This window comes from Rhinolophus sinicus, chromosome 14, assembly GCF_057876585.1.
Source record: "Rhinolophus sinicus isolate RSI-liver-muscle chromosome 14, RSI-T2T, whole genome shotgun sequence".
NCBI classification, from domain to species: domain Eukaryota; kingdom Metazoa; phylum Chordata; class Mammalia; order Chiroptera; family Rhinolophidae; genus Rhinolophus; species Rhinolophus sinicus.
The window spans coordinates 6,627,383-6,644,182 of record NC_142514.1 but is presented as its reverse complement, the minus strand read 5'-3'; the positions used below and the strand labels follow the sequence as shown (position 1 = coordinate 6,644,182).

Below are 16,800 nucleotides of genomic sequence, written 5' to 3'. Positions count from 1 at the left end.
CCAGAGTGAGACATGATTGAAACATTTCTCCTCACCAGACTTTTCTCAATGTCAACATCCTGATGGTCTTTAAGGACCAACCCTAATCCTCCCAGAGCCTTTCCTAGATTTCCCCCATCAGAATTAGCTGCACTGTGGACTGGACTCCTCCCTTCACTGACATATCTGTGTTAACACTTGAACTCTAACTGGCTGTGCCCGCAGCAGTGTGAGCTTGCTGACAGGAAAGACCAGGTCTTATATTCAAGGTATCTCCACATGTTTGAGCCTCAATACCTAGCAGAGAATAAGCAGCCCACACATATTCGGTGAAATTAAACAAAGAGAATTAATGATATTCAGATCTTTACCACGCACGTATTTGACACTCAGATTTTTTTTTTTTTTTAAAGCTTTAATATGATCCAGGGTCCCCAGACCAGGGTTCAAAATTTTACATTTGGAATTCTTCAGGCCCGGAACTTCCTGCTAGGAAAACATACAAATCTATCTCTTTGCCTTTACTTCCTACCTGGGGGAAAGAGAGGAACAACGAATGAAGAAAGGAATCCAGTGATTATAATAGGGACTGAATGGTAAGGGATAACATTTTAAAGGATATGCTCACCAAATATTTTATTCTCACTTCTTAAACCCATGGCTTCCACCATCCTCAGGAGCCCACACCTCACTCCTGCGCTATCTACTCTCTCCTCTTATTTTCTCTTGAATCCACTCCAGTCAGCGATGAAACTGGACTTGTCAAGGGTCACCACTGACCTCCACGTTGCCAAATCTCATCGTCAAGTCTTGATCCTCCTCTATTTTACTGCTGACATTGAACGGAGTTGAACACTCCTCCCCATCACGAAACACTTTCTTCTGGACGCCAGGACTCCATGCTCTCTTGACTTTCCTCCTCCTCCATGGCTGTCCCTCATCGGTCTCCTTTTCTGGGCCTTTCCAGAAATCCTTTCCTCTTGATCTCCTTACCTCTACGTGCTGGAGTGGCTGGAGGCTCAGCCCTCCTTCCTGAACTGCAAACCCAGGGCACATCCAACAGCCTGCTCGACATCTTTGTGTGGATAAATAACAAGCAATATAATCACCACAGGATCAAAACAGGTAACTTAATTTCTCCATCCAAATCTTTTTTTTCAATTTCCCCCGTCTCAGTACATGACAACTCCATTTTTCAAGCTGCGTCAGCTAAGGCTCGTGATATCACTGGGGTAGAAACAGTAGTGGCCTCACTAGGCATTCAGCCACTTCTGCATTTGGTTGTGGCCATGTGATTACGTTCTCACCAAGGAGATGTAAGCGGTGATATGTGACACTTCCTGGTCATGTCCTGAAGGGACACGCCTTCTCCTTCCCCTTTGGTCTCCTCCTGAGGACTGGAATGCAGGTGTGCTTGCAGGAGCTAGAGCAGCCTTCATGGGCTACAAGCTAGATGTCTCATACTGAGGATGACACAGCACAAAGCAGAATGAGTCTGGCTCCCTAGTAGTCATAGCATTCCAAACCAGCTCTCAACCACCCATCCAGATTTTTACTTAAAAGTCTATGAGGGGACAGAACCCCAAAAAGCAGTTTCCAGGCTCTTGGCCTCACATAGAAAGCTGCTGGCTCAGGTAGTAAATGGCCATCAACTGTGATTGCATGGCCATCAGCTGTGGCTCGTTGGCCGTCAGCTGTAACCGGTGAGCCATTGGCCACTAATATAACTGCTGTGGCTAGGCTAGCAAAAAAAATGGGGGCTAGCAAGAAGATGGTGGCTGAGCCTGCAAGCGGAGCAATGAGGGTTGAGAATTGTATGGCTCCTGTTTCCTGTTTTTCCAACCCAGCCACCAGCAAGAATATAGTGGTATGACTCCCCCATCTATGGCTCCATGGGTGTTCCTTTTTGGCCTCACCATGTCCTGCGTTCTTATGTGGGGAGCAGGACCAGAGACCTCGCAGGCCTCCCCGCACGACAGTCTATCTTGTTTAAGCCGTTATGATGTTGGATCTCTCTGCTGAAGCCAAACCAGTATCCTAACGAAGGTACAGACTTTGGAAGCTGGAAGTAACCATCCTTAACAGACTGTAAATATGTGGCAATGGCTTGGGGCTCAGCAGAGGCACAGACGCTGCAGGATGGAAGGCTGGTCACCCTTGTTAGGCCACAGCCATACATTTGGTAAAACCAGTGACACCTCAGAGAACAGGCTACATGCCAATGTGGCCTGTAATTCTAGGGGAACTGGTTGAACAGTTCAGAATTTGGGTGCTTACTGGCTTCTTGCCACTTTGGGCAAGAAGTCCCACAAGAATGAGACAGACTCAGGCCACAGCTTGCCGATTCACATACGGAGATAAAGGGAATACCGATGTACCTACGGCATGTCCACGGTCTATAGCCTAAGTTTACTAGGAGTCTAGAAATTGGGGGGCTGAGTGGGGTTAAAAAGCTAACTCCTTCAGTACCTAGCAGGAAACAAGCTAACAAGCTGGAGAAACTGTTCAGCCCAGGAAGGGAATATTCTTGAATGACCTGGCCCCAGAGGAAAACAGACACTGAAAAACTACGACAGAGGGCAAGGGACAATGGAGTTCCACCAAGAGAGCAGACCTGGGGCTGCTAACTGGGCTAAGGGGGGAACTCCCGCTCCTGCCAAGGCAGGGAGCCCCCACAACACAGCCTGGCAGGAGCTGAAAATGGCTACGGACCAGTGAGGGTCTGTCCGTCCATTCTTCCCTTTTCTAAACAGGAGTTTTGATTTCCATCACCCTATCTTATTCCACCACAGAACCTAGGGGGTGGAAGATGGGGGACAAAGGGTAATTTGTTATTTTAATCTGAAGGTTCCTGGACTGTCTATCGCCCAGAGAGTCTGGACTCTGAAGACGACTGAGGGCGTCTCCTTTGGGAAGGTGCAGAGTGTGTTTTAGATTTGGGGAAAGGCTTTGGAAAGAATGGCCTAGACTGTTCTCTCCTTCCAACACACGGGAACTTTTCATTGAACTACTTCTCAGCTTCATAGCAAGCAGCTGTGGCCATGTGACTCAGGCTGCGGTCAGTGGGAAGGTGAGAAGAAGTGACCCACGCAGCTTCCAACCTGTGCCATTGAAGAGAAGGAGCCTGTCTTCCCCTTCCCTCCTCTTCCCTGTGGCTAGAAAGCAGACACACATGGACCGAAAGTCAGTACAGTAAGACAGAAGGCGCCTGGGCCCCTAACGAGCACAGAGCTGCCACCGCAGCCCCAGCATCCTACCCAGACTTCCATTTAGAGAGAAATAAACATCTATTTGGCTTAAGCAGCTGCTATTTCATGTCTCTGTGTTACGACAGTCTGCACAACATCTCACCTCACATGGCCGTTCTCGAGGCGTCTTTCATACCCCACATCCACCCCATCAGCCCATCCTATTGGGGCCTCCCACCAAGTATCCACCCATCCACTATCCGAGCCTTTCTCACCGTCTCGACCACTAACCCTCATCTGATCCCCGGACTCTTGAAATGGCCTCCTAACCTTATTCCTGCTTTCACTCTTTCTTCCTTTATTTCTTCTCTTCACAGCAGCCAGAATGACTCTTTTAAAACATAAATCCGAATGTAAGCCCCATGAAGGCAGGATATGCCTGTGCTGTCGCTGGCATATGCCCATGCTCTAGAGCAACGCTGCGCATATACTGTATTTCAGCAAACGAGACGTCACTCATTGTAAGCTGCACCATTAGTTTCTGCACCATCAAGAGAAAAAAATACTGCCCATTAAACCACAACAAAATGCCTTAACAATAGACCGGGACACAGTAGTAATCAGTTACACCAGCTTCTCACTGCTTTAAAATTTCTGTCAAAGGGATGTGGAGTGTCTTTGACCTTCAGCTGAATTGGCTGGGTGTGAAAGGCAATCCTTCTAATTGTATGTTCAATTTCAAAATGTGACACAGCCTCCCAGACGTATGGATTTCTGCCTGTCTCGAGCTGCCTAATGTTCTCAGTTGTTGCTTTGCAATAAAATATGAAGTTGTGGTCATTCCTCCAACAACAAACATTTCCTTTACTAATATCAAATTGACACCCCATGCTGCTTCCATTCCTCTCTGCATACAAAGTAACATTTGCTTCCATCGCTGACAAAGTAACATTTGCTTCCATCGCTGACAAAGTAACATTTGCTTCCATCGCTGATCAAAGTGTAATCTGTTTGAAGGCATTTAAAATGGCAACTAAATTTACCAGACACAGCACTCAATTGAAGGGGCAATAATATGAACAGGTAGAACCTGGTTTACACATAAACAGGAAATGACACCTGTGTCGTAACTGCCACCTGGCCAATGGTGATTACACCATTACCAGAAGCATCCCGATTTCAAAGATGTTAAAATGTGAACAAAAAGGGGGGGCGTGTACAGAATTGACTGAAACCAGTTACAAGAACTAGTACATTTTTGCTGAAACAATGAATAACTTCATCTCCTGCCACTGTGCCACCGCTTGGCAGGCTCCAACCACACTGGGCCAGCCTCCTTGCTGTTCGTGGAGCAGATCAAGGACGCAGCCCTGGTTCCAGCTGTGCCCTGGACCTGGGAACACTCTTTCCCCGGCATCCTTTCAATTTCTATTCAAAAGCTAGCTCCTCAAACTGCATGCACTCCACACACCCTCCTTGGGCCTCCTTCACCATTCTGCATAGGACTTATCACCAAATGACATCTTATGTGCACAGTATATGTTTGTTTATCATGCTCCTCCCACTAGCATGGAACTCCATGCAAGCAGGGCCCACGTGGCGTCTGACACGCAAGTAAACAGTAAATGTTGCTGTATGAGCCGCGTACAGGAAGACATCACCTAGACACACTGTAAGTACCTCATGAGAAAATGCACGCTGATCGGGGCAAAGGCCTGAAGCCCCAAGGGCCCCTCGTCAGGAGTCTGTCTTCTTTCCCTATAAGAGTAGAGAGTTATTTGATGAACTCCACTCTGGCAGTAACTAGGGCTTCCACTGACCATCTCAAGAGGAACAATAAAAATGTTGTAAACGTTACAACTTGCTCAGGTTATTTCTGTTTTGGAGGTAGTTTAGTAAAGGGATTCCAAACTCTGGAACCAGTCCCTGGATTAGCATCCAGGTTCTAGGTTTACTAGTTGTGTGCCTTCCAGCAAATCACTTAATTTGTATTAGCCTCAATTTTCTTATCTGTAAAATGGGGATAAGACCAACCTTGCTGAGCAAGTTAAGTGCTTAGCACATACTAAGAGCTCTATAAATGTCACCTGATATCATCATCACTCTCTGTCACCTGGCTAAAATGAACAAAAGGAGTGGAGAAGGGGCCTGGATGCTACACCCTCCTATCATGCTTGAGGAAGAAAAATCCTGGTTATAAAGCAAGTGCTAGCAACTATCTACCAGGGAAAAAGTGAGCTTAGGTTCTGAGGCTTGTTACAAAGAAAGAAAAGGTCAAATAAATGGAGATGTTAAGAGGTAGAAAGGCCAGCGGTGGGGTCTCCATGTTGGCTCTTCTTTCCATGATCCAAAAGAACTCATCTGCTTTGTCCAAATTCTGCTCCTTGTCTAGAATTCCTCATCCCTCCTCCAATCCATCCTCTCCCAAGCTAGAAAATCAAGGACTCGGTATTTCTTTACTCCTCCCCTGCCCCCACCTCCTTCACATCAACCTGATCATAGAAATGGATTAACTTAGGCCCTAGATACTCCTGGTGTCGGCCCGCCTCCACTTCCACTGCCAGCGTCTTACTTCGGACTCCACTGCCTCACTCCTAGAGAGCAACAACACAGCCTCCTAATTTGTGGCCCGGCCTGCAGCCACCTTTTTCCAATCTACCTTCTACACCCTTGCCAACCATTTTTCTAAGCCCTTAAGGTCCCTTGAAGGCTTCTTGCAGTCTTCCTGAGCAAGTTCAAACTCCTAGCATTTCTGAGAATCCTCCAAAATCTGGTACCCCGAGGCAAAATCCTGTCTCCAGTCGCACTACTCCTGGCCCTTTCCTGAGCCCCCCAGTCTCACAGCCACTTCCAAGAGTCCTTCCCCTGGCTACTACCGCTCAGCATAAACCTCATTTTTTCTTCAAAAGTCTCCACTAAGACACTGCCCCACTAGGGGTCCCTCCTTGTTTTTCTCCACGTCTTGTGCATACCTCCACAATAGCATTAAGCACCCTACACCTATCCATGGCCACCTACCCATCTCCACCTCTACCCCTTCCTCCAGTTAAAGTATAATTTAAGAAAAAGGACCTTCTCCGAACCGACCTCATTGCTGGGGAGACACAGTACCGTGAACAATTCTGAAGGAGCGTAATGACAGTAAGTACCAAAAAAGACTACAAACTTGATTACATCATGAACGCACTCACGAAAAACAATGCAGATCAAGCATGTAAGTAAGATATTTATAAAGAAGCTGCGGTGAATTTATTGCCAGTCGTTAAGTACTAAAATGGAGTAAAAAGAGCTTTTAGATCAGGAACCCTGGGTTTGAATTCCAACTGTCACTTCTAAGCCAGGTCACTATGGACAAATTACTTAACCTGAATCTCAGTTGCCTCACTTATAAAATAAGGAAAATTGAAGGACCTTCTCGATTGCATTGTTTTATCAAATGAGAAATGGTTGTAAAGTGCCTGGCACAGAGCAGGCTTCTAAAGCTGTTAATAAATGTCTGTCCCTTTCCACTTAAAGAACATGGCTACTAAAAAAGTCCAAGGTCACATATCCTACATTTCAGAAGGAAGACTTAACACTTTTCTAAAACCTTGACCACACCCTGAATCCCAGCCAGCCATCTTGAGGATAAACTAGGTCATAAAGAAGATTGAGCTAAAAAAAAAAAAAAGTAAAAGAAAAAAGCAAGCAATTCATTTCAATGACATTTCATCACCACAATTGATAAACTGTTTTAAATACCTGCACTACTCACAGCATCATTTTGGTACATGAAAAACAACACATGAGCAGGGTACAGAAGGAATGTAATGAATATAATGACGCTTTGGAATGTAGGTTCCTGAAGAGAAGGAACTTAGTCACAGATCTGCTGATCTGTAGAGCAGTAAAGTCACTCTAATACGCTATACAAATAATGAACAGCAATGAAGTTAATGAAGTGCTCAGCTTAGAAAGTGCAAGAGAAGAAAAGTACAAGAATTCAAGGTGATCAATCTATGAGAGATACCAAAAAGGGCCCAGAACGTAAAATCTTCTACAGCTACTAGTCTGGTTATACCAGCCTCTCTTTTTCATGGACTGTATTCTCATACATTTTCATATTGTTAAAACAGGAAACTCTGCCTTACCTAATTTCCTATTTTAGATTGAAAGATCACTGTCTTGCCTGTTTGCACTCTGAGATGTATGTTTGAATTTTCAGTAACATAAATGTATTATTTTCTAACCAAATGAATGTCACCTACTATATCTGTGACACAGTTTCCACCAATAGAGTAACAAAACAAAGGCAAAGTTTGGAAATGTCTGATGAGAATTGCTTATCTAATCCCAGAATTAAAGGAAATTGACTTAAAAATAAACCAACACCTTATTTGTCCCCCCAAAAATTTCTTTTAGGTTCTGCTGAAAGTAAAATTACCTATTATTGAACTGTCCCTTTGTGTTCAGGCCAACTAATTTGTTGAATCTAATTTTACATTGATCTTATATTAGTGAATTTAATTTTTCCCATTTAGTTTAATATTCTGTTGACCTTGAAAAATGTTTTTCTATCTCCTCCACAACAATTACATTTGTTCCTTATATGATCACAAAAAAGTTATGCTTTCCTCAAGGACTGGATAAAGTGAAAAGCCACAGTTCAAATATACAGTATCTTTAACTGGTCTGTATGCTTTATTGGTTTGAGAACAATTTCTTGCTATAAACGCAAGTAAAAACTTCTAAACCAGGGACAATTTAGAGAACGTTAAGAAAATAAAGGACTGAAAAATAGAAACTCTTTGCCTTAAGAGAAACTACCTACTAGAATAGTAGAGAAAAAAAGGGGTTGGGGACACTTTTAAAAACTACATAAAGCAAAGTGCCTCTAAGGGTAACTCAGATAGTTCCTCCCTGAATGAAAAAAACTACTCACTAGTCTTGTAATTTATACTTGATTTGTTTAAGAAAACAAAGTCAGTAACACAGAATGGGCAATCCTGACTTTCCAAAAGGCCAAGTATCACAACCAACAAAATTACTTGCTTCCTTTCCTACCTGACCCTTAACCCACCACTTGCATGCCCCAATCCCTAGAGAATTTTAGTCCCTAAATAAACATAGTCGCTACTCTGTAGCTAAAAGTAAAGCATGGAATATTATAGTACAACCAACTTGATGGGTGACTACTTTCATAATCCTGTAGGGAAGTTTTATATGAGCCAGGGGAAGAAATGAGAAGGTAGGTGGAAGGGAGTGAGGCCAGCAGGGATCCTGAGAGGGAAGCTCCCAATTTGTAAAAAGGTAGGGAAAAGTCAGTAGAATCACAGGAAATTCCTTGTACCCTACTTGCCACTGTTTTTATGACAATCTCATTAAATAATCTTTAAAACTTCAAGAAGGGACTCTGTAAGATTCCTTCGGAAATGATAACGGGGTAGTTTACAAAGTCATCTGCTTCCATTTGCTTGTTGTTCCGTGTCTGCTCCAGCAAAACAAGTTTGAAAGGGACAAAAGGCAGAATTAAAGAGAAGTGTGCCAGAAGTCATTAGAGGTCTGTTAAATTACTAGACTTTAACTGCAATTCACTAAGCTATTGAGAAGATACATATTTTGTTAAGTATCAAAGAATCTGTGTGTAGGCCACCCCCAAAACACAAACGTCTGTTTAATCAACTTACACAATGAAATAGCCACACATACTTGGGTTATCAAATACTCTCTTAAAAAATACACCCATACATTCTGATTCCATCCAAAATTCTTCTTTAAATCTCTGCAGTAAGGAGGGAGCGTGCGCCGGGCACACACACACATTTAACTTGATGTACATCTAAGCCCTTCTTGCCTAAACACCCTGAAAAAAGGAATGAACGCCTCAATATGCTCGCCTCTTCTTCAGACCCTCAACGACTTCAAAAGAAGCAAATGGACTTCGGAATGAAGAAAGAAGGCAAGGAAATATAGGAGAATACAACCGACACCCACTCGGGGACTCATTTTATTCTTGGAAAATGTCATCTCCGGTCCTTCTCCAAGCCCAAAGACCAGGCACCATTGGCGCAATATCATCCCTGTCCAAAGCGCCAAAGAGTTGCCAACTAATCTCCCAAGGTGTCCGTCCCCAACCTCCTCACCTCGTCAGCGCTCAGCTCCTCCATCGCTTTCCTCTTAATGGTGAAAGGCGTTAGGAAGAGATCCTTCTGTTCTTGAGACCAGGGCGGGAGGAGAGTGGAAGGTGTCTATCGGGCTGTCTGGTCCCCCGAATGGGGGAGGTTTCAGAATTGCATAGTCAGAGGTTAAAAAATAAGAACACGAGAGGCACTGAACTGCCTTGGCGTCGGTCACTCCAATAGCCCCAGAGACTCCTACGGCTGCTTGTACCCTGAACAGCCTCCTTTGGCCGCCACTGCTGCTGCCACAGGGCTCTCTCGAGGCGCCACTTACTACCCTCTGCTTCCCAGGTTACCCAGGCTAAGGAGCTCGGTCTCCAGCTCGTCTCGTGCCCCGAGCCTGCTGTGTCTTCGTGGTGGTGGCACCGCAGCTGTGCTTCCTCCAGCAGATCCGGCGCTCCTTCCTACCCTTTGGCCCCGGCGGGAACTGTTCGACTGCAGAGTGGATGCCCCGAGGTAAGGCGACCCCAGAGGCGCCCAGGCAGAGCCCAGCACTGAAAGGGGAAGCCCCTCCCCTCCCAAAGCAGGCGGGCCACGCCCCGCCTCCACGCCGGAACCCTGGCAGGGGGGGAGGGGGAGGACCGGACTCGCGATGCTCTGGCTGGAAGAGTAAATCCTCCTACCCCTCCACCCCTACTCTTACCCCCTCGCCCCACCAAGTATTATTCATCAAAACAACAGGGCGGCCATCTTTGAAAGGGATCACGTGACCCCGCCAAAGAGGCGGGGCTTCTGGCCCAGGACGAGGCAGCCAATGGGTCGCGGGCGTCGCGCCGCCGACTTCCTCTCGCCTGCGTCTTCTCCCGCCCCCGCCCCACCCCCTCCCCCGCAGCCGCGCGGGGAGGGGGGAGGGGCGAGCGAGTTGTGGGCGTGCAGGTCGCGGGGCCGCGTGGTGCCGTGGCGACTGCGCGGCGGTGAGGGGCCTGGCGGGCTGGGTCCTGGGAGGCTCCGGGGAGCGCCGCACCAGCGGGCGAGGGCGGAGGCCCGGAGGCACGGCCTCGGCGCCGAGATGACAGGCCAGAAGGGGACGCCCGCCGGTGACCCGGTCCCGCAGCGCCTCTGTTGTTCCCAGGCGCTTGCTTTTTAGCGACTCACAAATGCCTCGACTTTCCATGATGCCGCGGAACGAAGTAAAAGAAACGGAAAACGTCCCCTTTCTGGGGCGAGCGTTCTCCAGCACGCTGACTGCTCATGTTCTGCAGAACCTCTCCACGTCATGCCTCCCTCTTCCCCGCAAAGAAAGCCCATTTGGAAGGAAACTAACACAAGCAGAACGTCATTTTATTTCACTTTGGCCTTTTAGAGTTTCATACATATATATGTGTGTATATATATATATGTATATATTTGTATATATGTATATATTTGTATATATATACATATATATGTACATATATAAATATATATGTGTTCCAAAGTGATGGTAAAATATAAAAGTAGAAATAGGTGAGACCCAGGAGTGGGTATACATATATAAGGAACAGTTTTGGAGTCAATGAAAAGAAACCATCCTCGCCTAGACAATAATACAATTCTTTTTTTAACTAAGACACAATTGACATAGAACATAGTTTTAGATGTACAACGTAATGATTGGATATATGCATAGTATATTGCGAAATGATCACAGTAAGTTTAGTTAACTTCCATCAGCACACGTTACAATATGTTTCTTGTGATGGAACTGAGTATTCTACTTCCAAATATACGATACAGTATTGTTAACTACATCCCCAGGATTTACCTTACAACTGGAACTTTGTACCTTTTGCCTACCTTCACCTGTGTCACCCACCCATCCACCCTCCTCTGGCAATCACCAATCTGTTCTCTGAAAAATACAAGTATTTTACAAAGTATAAATCTTTAATGTCAACATAACTATCATGTAATTCCTGATTCTGCCACATACAAAGAGTATACTGTATTGGATGCTTTACTGAACCATAATCTTAAAGATTACATTCTAGAATTGAAAGATAATTTTTTTGTGTGCTTGCTTAAAATAGTAACCTGACAGCTCCCATATGTAAGGAATTTGTGAGTAAAATTAGACCACTGCTGGCTTTGCATATCATCTGCTCTCCAGGAAAGGAATTCTGTGTAAGCCAAAATTTGGACTCCTGGTGACACTGATCTTAACGTGTTCACTTCCTTTTTTAAACATCATTACTGTCATATAATTCACCTACCATACGATTCGCCCATTTAAAGTTGTACAATGGTCAGTGTATTCAGAGCTGTTCAACCGTTACCACTTAATTCCAGAACATTTTCGTCACCCCAAAAATGAAACTGGATACCTATTAACCGTCACTCCCCATCCTCCCCTCTCCTCCCTCTGGACAAACACTAATCTACTTTCTGTCGCTGGATTTTCTTATTCTGGACATTTAACATCAATAGAATCCTACGCTTTATGGCTTTATGGCCTTTCTCGTCTAGTAGCTTTCACTTAGCATATGTTTTCAAAGTTGATCCATGTTGTAACATACATCAGTACTTTATTTCCATCCAATGCCAACTAATATTCCATTGTATGGATAGACCACGTTTTGTTTATCCATTCATCAGTTAATGGACATTTGGGTTGTTTCCACCTGTTGGCCATTATGAATAACACTGCTGTAAACTTTTGTGTACAAGTTTCTGTGTGGACATAGGGTTTCATTTCTCTTGGATATATAACTTGAAGGGGAATTGCTGTGTTATATGTTTAACTTTTGAGCAACTTGACAATCTGTTTTCCAAAGCAGCTGCATCATTTTACATTCCCACCAGCCATGTATAAATTTTCCAATTTCTTCACATCCTCACCAGCACTTGTTGTTTTCTGTCTTTTTAAATTATAGCCATACTAATAGATGTAAAATGGTATCTCATTATGATTTTGCTTTTTACTTCTCTAAGAGCTACTGATGTTGAACATATTTTCGTGTGTTTATTAGCCATTCGTATATCATCTTTAGACAAATATCTATTCAGGTCCTTTGTTCATTTTTAATTGAGTTATTTATCCTTTTATTGTTGAGTTATATAAAGCATTCTTTATATATTCTGGATACCAGTCTCTTATCAGATATATCGTTTGCAAATATTTTTTTCCCATTGCATGGGTTGTCTTTTCACTTTCTTGATGGTATTATTCGCAGCACAAAATTTTTTATTTTGATGTAGTTCAATTCATGTTTTCTTTTGTCATTTGTGCTTTTGATGTAATATATTCACTTTTACAAGGCATATTTAATCATTTAATATTTGTCTTAGTTTGGGCTGCTGTAACAGAACACCACAGATTGGCTGGCTTATAAGCAACAGAAATTTATTTCTCACAGTTCTGGAGGCTGGAAGTCCCAGAGCAAGGTGCCAGCATGGTCTGGTCTGGTGAGGGCCGTCTTCCAACTTCTCTTTGTGACTGAGAGCAGTGTGTGTGACTTCTCATTCTCACATTACTCTGAGCAAAGATTGGAAGTGAGCTCTCTAGTTACTCTAATAAGGGCACTAATCTCTTTCATGAGTGCTCCACCCCTGTAAGCTTATCTAATCCTAATTACCTCCCAAAAGTAATACCCTCATTACAGGAGGTGGAGTAGGGTTTCAACATATGAATTTGGAGGGGACACAAACATTCAATTTATAACAATATTCAAATATTATAAAAAGTAGCCTTCCCATTTTGTGGTTGGAGAAAGTGAAACTATTAAAGTTAAATGGCCTGCCCCAAGTCAAACAGGAAAATGATTAGGAATCTTGCTTCCCCTGAATTCTTTCCCTATCATACAAATATCTCTTTCAATGTATTTATAGGATATACTATCTAGCATAGTGTCAATTCAAAAAGTATAAGATAAAGTACTGATTGTATATTTATTTGCTGAGTAGTGGTATTGCGCAGATTATGCCACAGTATTTTATTCACTATAAATTCCATGTCCTATCAAGCATAAACATTTTATGATTTATGACATTTGGATTTTCTGACATAGAGCTGATTGTTAAAGCTTTATTTTAAGACTAATAAGTATATGGATGTTTTTACCATTTACATGGGAACTTCACTCCCTTTCTTTTTCTTCAACTCTAAAGTACTCCTTTTGTAAATATAATGTAATTTTGTAGCATCACAGAATTTGGTAGAGGTGAGGTCTCTTTGTTCATAATCCTGTACGTCCCAGGGTCTTTTACAGTGAGTCCCTCTAATACATTTTTAGTGCCTTTTACAGATGTGTTCTAACATGTCTAAGTGCTGGAGTTTCTGTCACTTCCCTTAAGGGAAGTTTTCCCACAAAATCATGAATAACTGTCAGATGTGTTCGTGATACTTATCTCATATTTTCATTGTTTTGCTCGGTTTCTTCCATTTGAGCGTTGCATTACCTAACCCTTTGGACCATGCCAAATGATCCACCTCCCTTGGGAAGTACCAAGCCTCAGGACCTAAGACAAATTAGTTCTTAGAATGACCTGCAAGTGAGAAAAATACTTTTTAATACTAGTAACAGATAAAGGCGGTAGAACAAACTGAAACGTGAGACTGAAAATAAAGATATACTTTGCGCAGATTGTGTTGTTGTACATAGGGGAAGAAGTGTGTGGGGGTATTTTGTTACTTGAAAATAATTTTTTGTAAAAGCCTCCTAGTCAATTAAAAGACATTAATAAAGGTGAATTCTAGAACTTAAAATCTTTAGGATAGCTTTTATTCAAGTGCCAGAATATAGAGAGTTCACTGGATCAAAATTTATCTTCCTAAGATCTACAAAGCTAGATCTACCAGGCTTCCTTATTGTCTTTCTTTGGATCTACAAAACTACCTACATCTATAAGTATGTTATGTTTTCTCTACTGCCGTCAAAGGTGAACTCTTCACCTGGACTCTGGATTCTTTCCCCTCCCACCTTCTTAAGGACTTTGGTCCAGGCTTTATCCCCTTTCATTTGTACCCTAATTTTCTCCCTCCCCAGTGGACTCATATCTGCTCTAGAAACATTAACTTTTAAAACTGCTGCCTTGACTCTACGTCTCCTTCGGGCTATACCTCCTTTGTTCGCTTCCCGTGACAGCAAAACACTCAGAACAGTTGGCTTTGTACATTATTCCCACTCCCTCCCTTAGTCATCAATCCAGCCTACCTTCTGTCTGTACCATTCTGAGAAAAATCTCTTGTCAAGGTCACCAACAACCTCCATTTGGCCAAGACCAGTTTCATTTCTGAGTCCAATATTTATTGGCCTTCTCAGCAGCAGTCAGTACAGTTGAGCACTTTTGAAACATTTTCCCTGGTATTGGCTCCCAGGAGGCCACATTCTCCTGGTTTTCCTCTTGCCTTACTGGAAGCTCTTTTTCAGGTTCATTTGCTGCCTCCTCCTCTGACCTTTAAATTGTGTGGAGCTACAGGGCTCACTGCTGAGTCCTCTCCTCTGTCAACACTCCTTCGCTAGGTGCTCTTCTCCACTCCCATGGCTCTAAAGAGTACACACACACACACACACACACACACACACACACACACACGCAACACTGGCTGCCAAGTACATATCTGCAGCCAAAATCTCTTCCCTGAGCTCCACTTATGTGTCCACCCGCCTAATGGATATCTGTACTGGGCTGCCTAATGGACACTCTGCTTCCACAAAGCTGCCGCCTCCTCGCCCAACCCCCACAGCAAATGTCATCACTAGCCATCCAGTCCCAAGCCATAAACCTTGGCATCATCCGTGACGCCTCCTTCCCCTCATACAGTCTATCAGCAAATTATAGGTGGTTCTACTTTAAATTAAATCATAAACTTATTCTCTTCTTTTCAACCCTCCTGCAGTCCCTGAATCCAAGCTACCTTGATCTCTTGTCTGGTCCTGTTTCACTCATGTCTCTTTTCAATCCACTTTTCAGAAAGTGGTCATCATGACCTTCTTAAAACATACATCAGATCATGTCATTCAGCTGTTCAAAATCCCTCAGTCATGTCCCATTGTTCATGGACTAAAACCCAAGCTCCTTGTCATGGCCTGTAAGATCCTCTGGCATTTGGTTCCCTCCGCTTCTCTTCTTGCCTCGTCTTATGTTACACTCCCCTTCTCCTGTGCTTCGACCCCACTGGCCTTTACTCTTTAATAAGACAAGCTCTTTCCCTTCTCGAGGACTTGGCACTTGATGTTCTTTTACCCAATAAATTCTTCCCCTGGTTTTCGTATGGCTGGTTCTTTCTTGTTCTTTAGGTTTCAGCTCAAATGTCACCTCCTCATTCATGCATTAATTCATTTGACAAATATTTATGGAGTACTTGGCATCTTTTGCCCTTTTCTAACTGTTGAGGATACAACATGCATGTTTGTTTGGGTCCTCCAAGAAGCAGACACCCAGGTAGAAGTAAACGTAAGAGATTTATTTGGGGAAATGCATGTGAAGGATAAAGGTTAAAAGGGAAGGTGGGGAGAGACTTCATGTTTGATATAAGTCTGCTACCAGTGTAAGGAGAGAGGGGAGCAGGGAGTGTTGGGTGGAAAGAGTCTCACTCTGCAGAGCAGTTCTACAGAAAGCTTCTGGCCAAGCTGATGGGTGTCCTCAAGTCAAGTGCGTTGGAGAAGTCCTACCTCCTGCAGGAATGGGCCTGAATTAATATGGCGCCCTGCCTATGGGATTATGGGATCAGCCTGTGGGAAGCATGGCCTCTCAGACACTATGGTGGCTTCAGCTAGGTCACCATCAGTCCACTACTCTGCCCTCAGCAGGAAAGCTGAGTTTTCATGCTGTCACAGCAGGTCAGGAAGAAACACTTACATCTTGTTCCTTACATTTCCAAGGAGGAGGGCGAATTTGAACGCCACTTCCAGCTTCACACTACCATCTCAACTCACTTTTCCCAGGACAGGAGGAATGAGTTAGCTGACTGGTGAATTTGGAAGTAGGAATGAGTGTGATGACTCAGTCCATCTGGCCTTTCTCTCTGGTACCCTCCCTGTTCCCCTGAATTTCTGGTCTGCTCTTATTGCTGAAATAAGTTAACAGGGACAGGCTCTGTCTCTGTGGGGAAGCCTGTGGTTGTCCAACTGTGTCCCTGACCAGTTAAGTATTTATTTAGCAATGAAGTATCAGCTCATTTATTTTTTATTTTTTATTTGGGGAGGGGGAACAGGACTTTATTGGGGAACAGTGTGTACTTCCAGGCCTTTTTGCCAAGTCAAGTTCTTGTCCTTTCAATCTTAGTTGTGGAGGGTGACATTCAGCTTCAAGTTGTCCTTTCAGTCTTAGTTGTGGAGGGCGCAGCTCAGCTCCAGGTCCAGTTGCCGTTTTCTAGTTGCAGGGGGCGCAGCCCACCATCCCCTGCGGGAGTCAAACCGGCAACCTTGTGGTTGAGAGGACATGCTCCAACCAACTGACCTATCCGGAAGCTCAACGGCAGCTCAGCTCAAGGTGCCGTGTTCAATCTTAGTTGCAGGGGGCGCTGCCCACCATCCCTTGCGGGACTTGAGGAG

General features: G+C 44.1%; 1 protein-coding gene across 4 annotated transcripts in view; it reads right to left on the bottom strand.

Moving 5' to 3' along the window:
- Window positions 1–10,039, bottom strand: part of UBE4B (ubiquitination factor E4B) — a 111,855-nt gene extending 101,816 nt beyond the window's left edge. The window contains exon 1 of one of the 4 annotated variants that reach the window (XM_019746743.3): window positions 9,290–10,039. In XM_019746743.3, the coding sequence (XP_019602302.3) occupies window positions 9,290–9,313 (24 nt within the window). In that variant the 5' untranslated portion in view covers window positions 9,314–10,039. The remainder of the gene's footprint in view (window positions 1–9,289) is intronic. The other 3 variants (XM_019746741.3, XM_019746742.3, XM_074334079.2) reach the window with 3 other exon arrangements.
- Window positions 10,040–16,800: the final 6,761 nt, after the last annotated feature.